A 16,245-nucleotide genomic window follows, 5' to 3' on the forward strand; every position below is an offset into this window, starting at 1 on the left:
GGCGCTAATGAAAAGAGAGAGGATGAGGTCTGATGATGAGTGCCAGGGTTGTGTGGGGGCAAGAAATACATACAGCAGGTCACAGATGGACAAGTCCAGCTTTCTGCAAGCCTGACCTGAGCACTACTTAGGAGTCATCTTAAAGGAAAATGGCACCATTTTATGAGGAATCCACTCTAAAATTTACCACAGACTGGATACTTCAACGTAAATACCTAATTTCTTCTTCCTGGCTGCTGTTACTGCCTGTAACATCATTTGAAAGACAGACTGAACAAAATGGTATCTTGTTTGATAATACCCAAAACTACACTGCAGCAGATAAGTATTTCTCAACAAAAAATGTCCCACTACTAAAAAAGGTAATCTAACCCCAAAAGCTTTTTCCTACATACTTGAAGAAAACCTGGAACTGTTGGAACAAATCTAAAGAAAGCCACAAAGATGCTTCAAGGGCTGGAGCCCCTCTGCTATGGCATGGACAGACTGAAAAAGTTGGGAGTGTTCAGCCTTGGGAAGGAATGGCTCCAGGGAGAACTTAAAGCCCTTTAAAGTGCTTAAAGGGGCTCCAAGAGACCCAGAGAGGGACTTTGAACAAGGGCATGGAGTGATAGGACAGGGAGAATGGCTTCCCACTGCCAGAGAGCAGGGTTAGATGGGATATTGGGAAGGAATTCCTGGCTGTGAGGGTGGTGAGGCCCTGGCACAGGGTGCCCAAAGAAGCTGTGGCTGCCCCTGGATCCCTGGAAGTGTCCAAGGCCAAGCTGGATAGGGCCTGGAGCAACCTGGGATAGCAGAAAGTATCCTTGGCCCAAGGCAGGGATAGAACAAGACGATGCCTAAGGCTCCTTCCAACCCAAACCATTCCATGATAAGAGGCTGGGAAAACAGTCCTGGACTTGAACCTCCCACAGTTCTTCCACAAAGCATCCCTATGACTTGGTGTTTGTAAGCCCAGAACTGATGAAGCCTCATTACCATTTAGAGATGCATCTTTTCCATAGTAAAGCAGAACAACCTCCTACCTTAAAAGCACTTCTGGCACATTTACGTTGGGATTTTCATATTTTTAAATGTATGCTATCTGAATTATTTAAAGGGAAGAAGAGGAGGATTATTTCATCTGGGAGTCACAACTGAGCAGGGGGAATGTCCAAAATATAAAATATTAAGTATTTGCAAATGCAAAAGCAAAAACAAACAAAAAATACCTCCACAAAAAAAAAACCCCTAACTAGATTAAAACACTCCTTGCACAACAAAGAAATTATCCGTGATTTGGCAAAATTAAAAAACATTTAACTTCATCCCATTTGGTTATGTATAAATAAAACATCTGCATGAAGTTGTTCTTACACATTACATAAAGGTCATCTCCATAGGACTGGAGAGCTCCGCTTCAAGTTTCCTCTTCAATATGTGATTTTATGTATTCCACCGTGCAGTTTTGCTCCCTTATTCTCTATTCTCTAAAATTCCTATAGAACATCTTCATATCTTCCCCACTGACACTTCCATCTGACAGTACCTCTGACTGGAACCGGAATGGGCTGTCTGCAATCTTGCACACAACAGTGCTTGAAGCAGATCCAACACACATAAAGTTTCAGTCTCACATTTAATAACAATTTGCAAGGCAATCCATTCCGCCACTCTTTTAAAAGGTGCTGCTTGTTTGGGTTTTGGCTGGTTTAGCTTTTTTCTCCCCAAACTAATACCGCATTCAAGATGAAATGTGGCTTTTTCTAAAGGTACTGGTCATTCCCCTACAACTGGGAACAGAGGTTCTTTCATCCTTTCAAAACTGATCTCTGACATTTTGTATTCTTAGTGAAGAATCTCTAAAAAATCAGTTTTCTCCTCCTATTCTTTACATTTCCTGCTATTTTTAGCACATTACCTGTTTTCTTTTATATTATATTGTAAGTACCCAGAATACTTAAACAATAAGGTTCTGTCATTGCCTCATGTAGCAACTAAGAAATAAGATGCCCAACATGACTGTCTCCCTCTCCGTTACAATCCTGTAAGCATGAAATCCCTTTAAAGGGAAAAAAAAAAATCCACCTTCACTTCCATGCAATATTCATGAATTTCATAATAAAAAAAAATACGAAATTGTTCAAACGTTGAAGGGCAGTATTTTGAAATGCAAAATCCAGCAGGGACAGCCTTGTGTATAAAAACCATCTTTCACACATGCAAATGATTTAAGTTCCTATAGACTGAAAGGGACCTGGACACAGCCAGACCACTCAATACCCAGAGTTAGTTTTGTGCCATCTTTTTCCACCCCTGTTAACATTGTATTCCCACCAAAAGCCCTCAGGGTTTTACCTGACTGGGTATTTAGTACTTTGCAGGATCCTATCATTAAGCAACACCTTTTTTCCACTTTGACTAAAAGAAAAAAAATAAAAAGCAAAACAAACCCACCGCTTTATTTTAAGTCTGCCGTGACAATTTTAACCAATTAAATTTAAATTTCACTGATTCTTATGACAAAAACTTGATGCAAACTCTGGAAGTATTTCTTGTCTCAACCAATCTGAACAGGAATGATATTTATCTCAACCCCAGCACTCAGGAGAAAGACTCTATTGTGAAAGAAGAAGAAAAGAGAGAGAACTGAAGTAGGAAGGTGGAGAAAGCCTCAGCAAGGACTTGCATTTATGATGCTTTAAAAAAGATAACATAAATTCCTATTAAGTCGATCAAAACTTTTACTAGTGTGGAAACTAAAGTAAAAAAAAAAAATAATAATTCAGAGTAAGTACAGTTGCATGAATGTACTCCAGATGGAATCCCAAAAGACTGAGGAGCACCATCCATACCAGTTGCTGATGAAGGTGTCATTTTTATCCCTTCTCCCATGACATCCTTCAACTCCAAATGCCCACGTTTATTACAGCAAGGTAGGCTATTCTCTTCCCAAGTTGCAGAGAAATTATTATGCATGGAAGTGCATAATAATCCAGTCCAGTCGTGACTCTACCACTGACTTCCCACATGAATATGCACGAATCAATTAAACCTCTGAATGCATCAATTTCCTCCTCGAGTAGTAATGATAATAATAATAATAATAGCTGCCCATTGTATAGGGCACTGCATGCAATATTTTTAATGCCTGCTAATGAAATGTGCTATTAATTATTAGGATGTGGTTTGTTTTTTGAAAGCCAAGCACCAGCACGTCTCAACTGTGTATTCAAAGTGACACAACTTGAATATTTCTGAAAAAGTGTCCATGGGAAAGTATTATAGAAAAACCTCCTTAAAAAGCAATTGGTATTTAAATCAGTATGAGAAGTAGCTCTTACCAGCTCTGCTGCAGAGAAATTTGCAGCTAAGGGGTTAATCAGATTAGATGGGAGTGGTTATAGGCTCAGTGCCACAGGTTTTGCCCTTTGTGGCTTCTCACATCCCAGACTTGGAAAATATGAGCTGTGATACTGAGAAAGGTAAGAAGCCAGCACAGCCCCATAGTGATAAATGAGTTTGCATCATCTGTCATTAGAACTTCCTGCCAACAGGGTCATTCCCTATTAAATTACCACTTGTCAATGTTTAAAATACTGATTGATAAATGACTGTGCCAAAACTGATAACACGACAGCTTTTATTTTCTAATATTCCTGGTTACCACATTCTGCTACTTCAAGATACAGATATAGTAGGGTTTTTTCCAAGTACTTTAGTGAAAGACAATTTAATCTAATACAAAACTAACAGGTACTGTATAACGATTGGTCCTGATATACATTACATACTATTCTTCTTGCCAAAATAAACCTACTGGTGATTTAGCGATACGGGTAGATCCAAGTTTCACATTTCATCAAATGCTAGTAATCTGTTTTATCAATATAAACTGCATTTTAATGAAAAAATTCTTTTCTTCAGTACACTTCACTTTTAATTCCCCAGAGTATGATAATTCGTTCACGCTGTAGAACAAGAATGTTTTACAAGACCTTAACTCTCCAGAGAAATTTCTCCGTAAATACAAAACGCAAGTTTTATGGGAATGTGTTGTATGCAACATGAGCAGTACCCAACATAATAAAAAAGTGGGCTGCACAGAGAATTCTGCCTAAGTATCCTTGTGAGCTATTGTGAGCCTAAATGGTTATTATGATAGCATTTAGAGGAATACCTATACGACAGATAAAAGAGAGTCAGTAAAACTATTTTTGTCCCTGAATAGATAAAAAGAAATTACTTTTTAGCAAGTTTTGCAGAATGAATATATCCCAGCAGACTCTTCAGCCAGGCCCTTCTCTAGGAGAGCGTTCTTGTTCTTTCTGATGCTGCTGGAGTGGTCTGGGGATAAATATTTTGGGGATAAAAATGACATGTTCTGCCTGGAAGACATGGCTGGGGTAACAGCTCTTCCATGATCCAGAGGGAGAATGGAAACTCCTGCATCACCCAAGACAGCACAGGAGGAGTGTGTAGAAGCATCATGTGAGGAAACACCACTGAAAATGAAAGTGTCCTTCAATGAACCACCTAAGCCCTCACTGCAGGTGCAGCTACCCGAGTTAGCACTAATCCCAGAAGGGGCAGGAGGAACCACCCCACTGCCAACAGCTCCACAATGGAAAGACTCCATTTTATGCCACTTCTGAGCCCACACTGCACTTTCCTCCCAATAGGGGCTGTGTCCCAGATCCTGAGAGCATCCCTTGTGCTCATTGAGTAACTCTCAATGTGCTAAGACCAACCCTCAAACCCCGCTTGCGGCAGGTGAGGAGGAAAGACATTCTGGGGAGCAATTTCCATCACCCAGCTCTTCAGCAGCAAGCCCCAAGGTAGGAACAGGCTACTGACACTTTCTAATTATGCTAATGACCCATAAACCGTGGTGGCAGCGAGGCTGTGCCACTGGAGAGGGCACAGTGCACCACGGAGGTGCCCAAGCCACCAAAGGCAGTAGGTCCCCCAGTACCAGAGTCACTGTCATTAGCACTCCACCTAAGTTAATATCTGCTATTTCACTGGAAGGCTAATTAGCCAAAAACTGCTCTTCTAAGCTATCTATGGCTTCCCACATGCAAGACAGTTCACTACAGCTCACTGCTGAGCATCTTTCCTTGCAACACAGATGCATCCCCAGTGCCCATCCATAGCTCTGGGCTCCTGTGAATTCAAGTCTCTCCTTGCTCATTGACATCTGCATTTTTCCAGTTAAGTTCAGCCCTTCAAACCTGATGCAAGCGAAGCAATTAATTTTCTTTTAACTTCCCCAAAACAGGCTCCTCCACACGTTTCAGCACAAAATACACTGTCAGTGTCTTTTGAAAACTTCTGCTTTACTTCGGAACTCCCTCGACCGGCCCTAAAATACTCTCTAAATTGACAAAATCTGCCTCTCTCACACTGTAACTAAAAAAATATAAGCCCAAATGGTTGAGAATGCCTGGTTAACTGCATTAAGTTGTAAAAGCAAATGAAGAAACAAGTCTAAAATCTTTAATTCTACTTCAAAATGTGTAATTCAGATAGTACAAGATACCCACTAACAATTTCCACTTAAAAAAACAAAAACAAAACCTGTTTTTATTTTCTGCTGCAATCCTCATTCTCTCATGTTTCTTTTATATTATTCCACCTCAGTCCAATGGGAATTTTGAGCTCTTAGGAATGTTACTTCATTCTTGCTTATAAAAACATTTTCCACAGTGTGATAACAATAAAGACATACTACAATCAGAGGAATAGTAATAACAACCAAAATCTGAATTAAAATTTTCATTGGAATGAATTCCAAGGAGTACCTAATCTGACCCTGCTTTTCAAACTGCCACTGACAATGTGGGCACAGATGGGGCGAGAGAATTCATATAAAATCACAGAATCGTGGAATGGTTTGGGCTGGAAGGGAGATGAAAGACCATCTAGTTCTGCCACAGGCAAAGACACCTTCCACTAGACCAGGATAATGGTCCAGTGGGTATCAGTTTTCTAGAGGGTTCTGCTGGCATGTAGAAAAGCACCAAAGACAACATCAGTCAAAAGGGAATTTCTTCCTTGACAGTCATTTTACAGTGCAAAAGTGGAAAAAAGATTTTATAAAAACAGACTCTATTGATTACATAGCGAAAAAAGTGGATTTTACTTATGTTACAATAGAAAATATACTAAAATTAAGTCAATGGCCAGATAAGTGTGAATTACAGTGTATTTAGCTCTGTGCTATAAACCCCAAGTGTGAGACACAGCACACATGGCAGATCAGCCACTGCTCTCCATCCCCTGCAATACCAATGCACTGTGAAGGGACAGCCTGAACTCAGAGGGGTTTTCTGTCTTGAAGCTTAGAAACACACTGATATTTGTTCTCACATCATATACTTCACCAGAATGTACAAAGAGCAGAATTCAAGTCAGAAATCATGTGGGGAAGGTATATACAGAGCAGCCTTGGCACCACAGGATATAACATGGAAGCCAGTCATTGTCAGAACCAGAAAACAGGAGGATTAAGTCAGTAAACATCTTATTTTGTCAAATCCTCAAATCCTTTCATCTCTTCTCATTGTCAGATAAGGACCACAGTCTGCTGGGTTAGCTCTGGGAACATCAACACAGGTCCTAATGACAAATATTTATTAAAAAAAAAGATTCTATACAAAAAAGCATCAACAACTTCCCCTCAGAAGGAGAAAAGCAGCAGTTAGAGGCCCATTTGAAATATTTAAATACACATTACAAATTATAGTGGTGCCTCTCAGAGTATCCACAAGTGTTTCCTAGGATATCCTTCATCATTATACCTCCCCTCTTAAGTGATCATTTACTATGCTGCTTGTGCTGTTTGTGTCCATCACCTACAGTAATTACATTAAAAGGTAGATATTTTACAGAATTAACTCCTGACATGATCCTTCACTACACTGGTTTTGATCAAGGCTCAGATATGTTTTATTTTGCCCTACAACTGCAATATTAATCTAAAATAATCTTAAAAAGCTCCCCATCACACGTATGAGGATGATTTCTCAGATCACCCCTCTCTCCCCAGTCCAAATGTAGATTATGTCTCAGACACAAACACACCCTGAGACATTCATACGCAAAATAAAAGAGGTCAAAATAAAAAAATAAAAAACCCACCCTGGTTATTTTGCCTTCAGAATTTTTAAATATTTTCCCAACATCTCAGCAAAATTATGCATTTAAAAAAGACTGCAGGCACTGAAATGATTGTCAGTCATGCAAATAATCACTTACTTACACTGTATGAGTTTGGTTTGGATAAAGCAAATTACCATTTGAAAATAACTTGAAAAACACTCTGGGCTAAGAGCTTGCTTTATAAATTTTAGCTTGGCCACAATTTTTCTTAACCTTTTTCTCCTTAATCTCCATTCAGTCCCTATATGAATACAATCTAAATTTAAAAAACAGCTTTGAATTGCCACAGGTGCATTTAACTTTATGTAAAACATGTAAAGAAATAGCAAATGTTTGCTGCAGCTGAAGGTCAAAACCCAAAGAACCTCAGAGTCAGGCAGAAGCAGCACTTCAGATTGTTTTTCCTGTCTTGATATTGGGCTTCGTCTAAACACCTCAGATCTCACATCTAGAATTAGCAGTTGAATAAAATATATTTTAGATATAACAGAGCTGACATTAATCTTTGTTTCTAATCACTCTGCTGTGAAAGCTTTACTGTCACACAGTTGTTTATGAACATCTTAGTTTTGCCCATCACTACTGAAAAGAGGTTTTTGATGTAGTTTCAAGTGCAGCGACCACAGTAAAAATGGGAAAGGTGTCCTGCCTTGTGAGATGGGATTTAATATGAGAGCAGGATTCTAAAAGAGCTCACAGTGAGATGTGAGATCTTCCTACTGTACCAGTTTGGGTAGCAGGCTAATGATTTTACCCACCTAATCACCTCCTGCTTTGGACAAACGAGCGCTGTGCGTATGATGACTTCAGCCTAATTTGTCAGATCTTGTCTGACCCCATCTGCCAGGGCTGACAAGTCCAAAAGAGCTGATGTAATATACGAGACAGGGTTATCATAACTTCATCTCCAAAACTAGGTCTGGGCCACATGATTCCTAAGGTATGCCAAAGCCTTGGGAGCCTCTGGAACTGGCTCCACATCAAGTATGCTGAGCACCCACAGCATTCCCTGCACTCAAAAGCTCTGGACTCTAAGAGGGAATAGTAGATCCTAGAAGATATACAGGTACTGAACTACACTGCCATCCAGGCAGCCAAGTCCCTAAGAAACACTGGAGGATTTTAACCCAGTTGTCAAAAATAGACGTTTAAAGATTTAACTTTTGACATTGATTTCTCAGTGATGTGCATCAGTATTTTAGAATATGAAGTTCTGCAAGACACTGAAACTCAAACCTTGCAGTTTGAGTACATCAGCGAGTGCACGACCTCAGCTCCTGCACTAAAAATTCCTCTACCTCAAACTACCACACATGTATATTTAGCCTTTGAAATAACTCTAAGTACAGGCTGGTCAGGGGCGAAGATCTCAAGTGTGGCCAGAACTTATTATCAGATCAAAAGGCGGGCTCTTGCAAAGTCATTGCAGTGCTTCCCATCCTTATTTCAGCAAAAAATGTACCCAGCATGGTGTCGGGTTTAAGAGTATAATCAAATTGCAGAATCACACTCTATTTAGTGCTGGTCCCACTGAAGCAAAGTTCCTGTTCAGTGGGAGAAGAGTCCCTTATAACAGGAAAAACAATTGTGCCAGGTTTAATCAAAAGTGAAAAGGATCCTGTGAATGTTCCCTTTGAGCCACATAACCCACTGCTAATTTCAAGACAGGCTCTGAAACGAGGGCAATAAAAAACGTCCTTCAGAGTAACCGAGGAGGAGCGAAGAGCAACTCCGGCTGCAGCAAATGCCAACATCTGCAAGTCTGCTCCCTGCCGCAGGAATGCTTCTGCCCACCTGGAAAGCCATAAAAAAAAGAGGTAGGGGAGGGAGGAGAGGATGAAATAGCTCCTTAGCTGCAGGCTTATCACTTGCACTGTTCTCCAGCACTTCCGTCTCCTCCTTGACCTCCCCTGCACAAAAATGCATAGAGCCGAGGAGCAGGCAACTCCTGGAAGGCTGAAACAAGTGGGAAATCACTCAAACAAGTGGGAAATCACTCAAACAAGTGGGAAATCACTCAAACAAGAAGGAAATCACTCATCCTGAACGATGCAAGTTTGCACGACAGGCATTGAGGACAGGCTCGGCTGCCTCAATAGCCTCTGATTATTGAAATACATTTATCAATTAGGCGATTTTGCATATTATCAAACTCATTCATTAACGATGCTTTAGCTGATTAGTTAGAACGTCACCATAAATACAGAGTTTTGACAGGCTGGAGGCGATTTATGACGTGGAAAATGTACTGACCTGCTCACATCAGGAAACCTGACTGGAAAATAAAGAACTTGGCACTTCGGTCTGATTATTTTTTCCAGATCCTTAGGTCTGTGGTCAGGAATCAGCTTCATAAATTTTCCAATGGATTTAAGAAAGGATTCCATGTTAAAAGCAGAGTTGAACACCACAACATCAGCAACCAAACTGTAAAAAGCGGTGAAGATTAATGAACATATTGCCGCCACAAAAGGAACAGAATTATTCTGCAGGCAAAGGAAGTAGGATACATATTCTAATAAACAAGCAAAAGGTGCAAGTAGATGCTAATTAAAATCAGCCTTTTTCATGTGAATTAGGAGTAGCATAAGTACCTTAATCAGAAATGTCTTAATTTCTCTCTATTCACTCTTTGAAAACATGTTTAACCTTTTTAAACTAATAATAAATTACTACTACTAATCTAAAGGAGTACATCCTCTTCTAGCTGTGGAGTTTTATTCATAAAATGATAAGTATAGTGTTACTAACATCAACTCTCAAAAGCATTATAAACAGATAGGGCCCACTGTAATCTGACTTTAGTAGAATTAAAGTTGGAAAAAAAATGAAAACGCCTCAGGAATATTTTTTATTGAAGGACAACTTACCTTTGGTTAACCTACCTTCAACTGACCATGTGTGTCAGGCAGCAGGACACTAAAGAAATGGAATGTCATTTTAACCTATGCAGATGTAATCCTGATTCAGAGTATATCCACGGTATATAAAAATAACATACATAGCATACAATACCCTTCCTCCCCCAAAAAGGTGAAAAAAATTGGCATATAACTTTAATGTTTTACTTCTACTGCTGCGCTTTAAAATCGACCAGGTAATAATTTCAAGATGGAGTTCAACGATAATGCAGGTATTATTCCTCCACTTAGAGTCAGACTGGAGAAAATAAGCAGCTATAAAAAACCTGAAGTATCTGGAAGTTTATCCTGGCAGTGCTGCCACAATCTGAGCTACACCAGCACACGCAGCACTAACTGAGGTAAGAAATGCTTTATGGCCAGTTGGTTTTCTCAATATGTTATATATTGTAATACAGACCTACAGGTCAGAAGATACATTGAGGACATGTGTTCATAAGTCACAGGGCTGGAGAAAAGTATATTTGAGGTGAGAGGCTGTCATTCATCCTCTCTGCATCTTTCTGCTTTCTGGTCAAGAAAGAGAACTGACACTGCTCACCAAAGCAGCAGGAGTCAGCAGGAAAAGCAAAGAAACCCCAACATTAGAGAGAAATAATCCTTTTCAAGTTGACTGCAGAAGCTGAAATGCTTTCTGGCATGTTACCCTCTTCCCCACCTATGGTTTTTAACCCGTTGGAAGCCTCAGTTTTGTACAGAAGTCATCTTTTCTGCACTGATTTACAGATGACATGAGACAGGAACCTGACAAGTTTCCGTGCTGCTCTCTGACACACAGAAAAGGCTCCAACAACAACATCTCACCTCCTCTCATGTGTGAAGTCTTATCTGCCCTAACTCCTTCCTGCAGGCTCTGCAAATCAGGGGCAAATTAGAAAGATGAACTCTTTAGAAATATCAGGTACAAAAAACAGAATCCTGTTTTTTTAATGATCCAAAGCACCAACCTGAAGGTTCAAAGTGTTCTAATTTTAATTGCCTCCAAAACCTCTGTGAAGAAGTGGAAAAGTGCATTTTCCCCATTTCTAACATATTTGGAAGATGGCACCTCTTTGCAGATGACCACTGGAGTGTGAAGAACAACACAGAGGACATGGCTTCCATTTTCTGTTAAACTGGGGTTTCAGCAGAACGGAAATGGGAGATGATTATTATGTAACTATGTAAAGAAGATACTGGAGGCTGAAGGGGACAGAATGGAGCATGTATTGCCCCATCCCTGGAAGTGTCCAAAGCCAGGTTGGATGGGTTTGGAGAAACCTGGTCCAGTGGAAGGTGTCCCTGCCCATGCCAGGGGCTTGGCACGAGGTGGGCTTGAGAGTCCTTTCCAACCCAAACCATTCCAGGATTCTATGATCTGTAAAAATCATCTTTATTTATCTAATAAGAGAAGATACTTAAAATGCATATTTTGAGGATAAATGTTTGTCAGTTTACAACAGATGTATGACAAGTAACTGCCACAATAAAGCAAAATACATTTACAAAAAAATATTCCTTTCCCAGTGCCAGAAAACACTTCTTTTTGTTACAACATCTGAAAATGGCTGCTACTGTTTTCAAAAGATCTTTCACTTCACTTTCCCATCTTTACAGCTCAGTAAGTGAAACATGTTGCAAACACTGTGGCAGAGACAGCTGCAGAATGGCCAGAGCATGCACAGATCATTAATTGAGAAATTTCAGCATAACTGCCTTAGATTATAAAGATGCAAAAGCTTAACTTGCACCTTTAAAATGCTCAAGCCCTATTCTTAATAATTCTTCCACCAAGAGAGAGGTGAGAAAGATCAGGGAAATGAATTTATTTCAGTTTAGAACAAGTGAGTTTTGCTGTTTCACTTAGGTCTGTGCAGTGCCTAACCACAAAGCTTTTCAGTGGTGCTGTTATTAACTTCTTTCATTAACTCAGATTCGAGAAATACATTTGTTTTTAGCAACAATAAAGGACCGCAGCCCTTAAAACGTCTGGGTATTTTAGCACTGCACAATTTCTGAATACTAGATGAAAGAAATATAAGGATTTATCTGGTATGTTTACTGCCCTCTCTTCACAGGAAAAGTGCTGCAGTACATTTTAATTTCTGTTTATTTCCCTAAAACCCTCTCCATAATTTCAGCTGGATGCAGTAAAAGCTATGGCCAAGCACGAGCAGAGTAGCTGCAGCTTTGTGAAGCATCAATGAAACAAACAAAGCATCACTTCCAGCCAAGGCACAGGTCAGAAATCCCACCAACAATGGGTACACCATGGCAGCACTGGTGGACTTTATACAATTGAGACGATTTTTTAGAGCAAAGTGGTTCAGCCACACTGATTTTATCAAGCTCTCCTCAGAATTCTGCTGGTACCTCAGTTTGCTACAGGGTCATTGTTTATAGAATCACAGAATAGCCTGGATTGGAAGGGACCTAAAAGCTCATCCCATTCCACTCCCCGCCATGGGACAGCTTCCACTATTCCAGGGTGCTCCAAACCCCATCCAACCTGGCCTTGGACACTTCCAGGGATCCAGGGACAGCCACAGCTTCTCCCCGCACCCTGTGCCAGGGCCTCACTGTCCTAACAGAGAAGAGTTTCTTCCTAATATCCAATCTAAACCTACTCTCTTTCAGTTTGAAGTCAAACCCCCACTTCCTGTCACCATGTAGTCTTGCAAAACAGTAATATAAAATAATTAACACACCAAGAAAAAAAAATTAATACCAGAAAAAGTATATGGAGAAGGACTCCTCGGGGTTGCAATGCTGTAGACAGAAGGATACCTTAAATAACGAGGAGCAGCGAGAGCCACACCTACCATGAAAGAATCTGGTTGTATCCATACTGAAAATCCCTTTCCTGGCATTTCTGGACAGGATATGCCAATTGGTTCTCATGGAAGTAGAGGACCTTTTTCAATTTGCCAAGGTCAGGGCGGAGGGCGGCGAGTTCAGCCAGGTTAAGCACGGAGCTTGCAAAGAGGATCCTGGAAAACAAGGAGAGCAGTGTTTACTGCCGGCGAGCGTGCTCACAGGGGTCACCCCTTCCCCTGTTCCCCACTCCCTCCCCCCCCCAAGAAAAACATAACCCCTATAGGGACACATCAATAGCTAAGCCTTAATACCATGTAGCAGCATTCAAAGTTTTGATCTCTTAAAAAGCAGCTGCTAAGAACCCAACTAGAAAAGCACCGAATCTCATTGGTCTTCCCAGCTCAGTTACAGAGAGATGCAAAATAAAAAAAAAATTAAAAAAAAAAAAAAAAAAGCTGGATGGATTTTATTGAAAAAGGCAAGAAAAGCTGTATCTGAAGGACAAATGGAACAAAGATAAGGCTGACTAGGGAATACTTTGCTTGCCAGTTTCATTACACTTTACTTCTTTATGCAACCAACTACTGAAATTCAATATATGAGCAGGAATGGCACATGTTCATGTTATGACATAAACCCTTTTGATTTATGCAGTGCACTTATCTAGTATGGTCTGCTTTTCTTTTTTTTTTTCTTCCCACCCTTTTTCTGTTTTATTTTCACATTTTTATTAGGTATCCTTTATAATGAAATGTTGTTCCTACCCTTGCACCCCAGTCCTGCCGCTGCACTCCTGCTATTCCACAGTCCATAACACTGCACACATCCTTCAATTAGATAAAGCAGGCACAAACTACACTAACAAGCTGCTATCTTAGCCTTGTGCAGCTTCCCAGGCTATCAGAAAATGAATGTATTTAAATGTGTAATATGAAATCCTGACCCTACTGTAACCAGTGGCAGGTTTCCCTGCATTTCACCAAAAGCATATGAGCATTTCCTGGCCCCTGGCTAGCATGACTTCCAAGCAAAGTGAATCCTGAACTTGCAGAGAGCTGCAGAGCCTCAGACATTTGTGTTCTGTATTTCTTATCACAGGGGATTAAAAACAAGAAAAAACTGAGATCAGGTATCTATTGCACATGGAACATTAAGTTTAATAAAATACTTTTCAACACAACCTCTAACTGAATTAGGTTTTTTTGCTACCCACCATTTTAGTAATTCAGATTCAGAACTGATTTATGCAAGGTTTTATTCTTTAAAAATATTTTTTCTTTTTTTTTTTTTTTTTTCCTACTGTTATTCCCATTCTTCCTATTTTTACATGAATTTTGTGTTAAGATTACTGCTGAACCGACACCACTAATGTGATAAACTTCTGATTCTGGCTGCCAACCTCAAAACTCATGAACTTCCCCAGACATCCATCTAGATCATATATATTTTATCATATCTCTGCTAACTCACACGCTTCTTAGATAACCTGTATCTACAGAACAAACACTTCCTAGGGCATAGATCCTGTATCCATCTTCATCAACCTGGGTCAATGCTGATCTGAAAGGCTTACGAAAGTAAGAGATGACTGTTATTGCCTTGTTCATCAAATATTTGATGGTTCTGTCACACAGAATGCCAATTAAGATATAAGCTCAGGTTTATTACGAGCCATACTAGGAAGAAAAAATGGTTTTAGCTAAGTCATTACTTATTTGTCACTGTGAGTAATGACCTCTGGACCTCATAATGACCTAGGTGCCCAGGCTCAAAGCAGAGCAGGAAAAGCTTCCTGGGGGCAATGTGAAATCCCTGCTCAGCACTAGAGTGACAAAGAAAAATGCAAACTGGAGAAAACGTACCCCAAAACCTGCAAAAGATGAGAAGAAATGGTTGCTTGGAAAAATTTTGGCTAATGACGGGACAAGAGGGAATGGCTTCACACTAAAAAAGGATGGGTTGACACTAGATAAAGGAAGAAATTCTTCCCTGTGAGGGTGCCGAGGCCCTGGCACAGGTTGCCCAGAGAAGCTGTGGCTGTCCCTGGATCCCTGGAAGTGTCCAAGGCCAAGTTAGACGGCTTGGAGCAGCCTGGAATAGTGGAAGAAGTCCCTGCCCATGGCAAGGCACTGGAGCAAGATGAGCTTTAAGGTCCTCTCCACCCCAAACCATTCTAGGACTCCATTTCTGGATTGCATTATGGTTTATCTTTTCTTTTACTGATTTTTCAAAAAATTCTTTTCTGCCATGACTCAGGGAAGAAAACTGGACTGACACAGGATGGTATTGATGAATCTGTCTGAGTTTGAAGGAAGAAAGGGGAAAAAGACAGCACACTGGTACTGAAACCACAGGAAGCAGCACAGGGCAAGGGTGGAAAGTGCTGACAGTGGAAGTGCCAAGCTTAACACACTGACTGGAGAGAAAAGGGCAATGGAGAGCACAATGAGAAGAGATCCAAGAAATAAGCTTGGACAAAACCATGTAGCTCTGATGCCTCTTAACTTGCTCAGATCAACAATGGGATAATTAGGAGAAATAAAAAAAAAGATGGTTACAGCCACAGGCAAAAAAACCAGTGTCTGCAGTCTTGGCTTAGGCAAACTGGAGGAATTCAATAGCATCATTAGAGCATGCTGGCTTGTAGAATGGCAAAAAAGGCTGAAAACTTGGAAAGCTTGCAAGAGGGTAGATCTAAATTTTCTCCACTGTAAATAGAAAGTGATAAGACTCAACTAACAAGCAGATCACTTATCACTGCCCAGCTCAGCACAATAAACTGGTGTCAAGAGAAAACTGTGGTGATGACTAGCAAATTCAGATGTAGAGCCTCAAATAACATTTCCTATGCTTCTTACAGCAAGGAAAATAATTAAAATAAAAGCACTGATTAGAAAACACCCTCCTCGATTCACTTCCGTTACTTCGCGGCACTTCCAGAATTTATCCCGACTCTGAGAGGCTCTCATGGCTGCTTCTTTACTGGCTGAGAAGCTGCTAACTACCAGCACTAACCAATTTCCCTGGCTTTACAAGCTTAAATAACACCTGACAGCACGAGTCCCCGTGAACATGCCCACAGAGCAGCCGCGCTCGTGGCTAATGGACTCACGCAGGGCACTGGAGGATATGCTGGAGTGTATTTCCATTTAACACCTATTACAAGGGGAAGAAAGGAAAGTTTATTATAATGGAACGTGAGACATATATTTATGTCAGTTGTCATTCCGTGTGACATCAACTTTCATTTTACCTCGGGTTATTATTTAAGTAATAAATCCTAACAAGGTGAGCTTTATCATCCCACAGAGTGTATCCGGGAGGTAGAGACACAAGGTGATGGCAAGAACGCTCAAAACATGATAATTCCTGACAGCTGCTGCTT

At 40.4% G+C, this 16,245-nt stretch overlaps 1 protein-coding gene across 16 annotated transcripts in view; it reads right to left on the reverse strand.

Moving 5' to 3' along the window:
* GTDC1 (glycosyltransferase like domain containing 1) overlaps window positions 1–16,245 on the reverse strand; it is a 172,228-nt gene that overhangs the window by 74,481 nt on the left and 81,502 nt on the right. For all 16 annotated transcript variants that reach the window (XM_066190410.1, XM_066190422.1, XM_066190408.1 and 13 more), the window contains 2 exons: window positions 12,866–13,033; window positions 9,397–9,570 (listed from right to left, as the gene is read on the reverse strand). In XM_066190410.1, the coding sequence (XP_066046507.1) occupies window positions 9,397–9,570; window positions 12,866–13,033 (342 nt within the window). The remainder of the gene's footprint in view (window positions 1–9,396; window positions 9,571–12,865; window positions 13,034–16,245) is intronic.

Source organism: Chamaea fasciata, unplaced genomic scaffold (assembly GCF_029207755.1).
Source record: "Chamaea fasciata isolate MVZ Bird 193981 ecotype frontalis unplaced genomic scaffold, bChaFas1.0.hap1 SCAF_8, whole genome shotgun sequence".
NCBI lineage: Eukaryota > Metazoa > Chordata > Aves > Passeriformes > Sylviidae > Chamaea > Chamaea fasciata.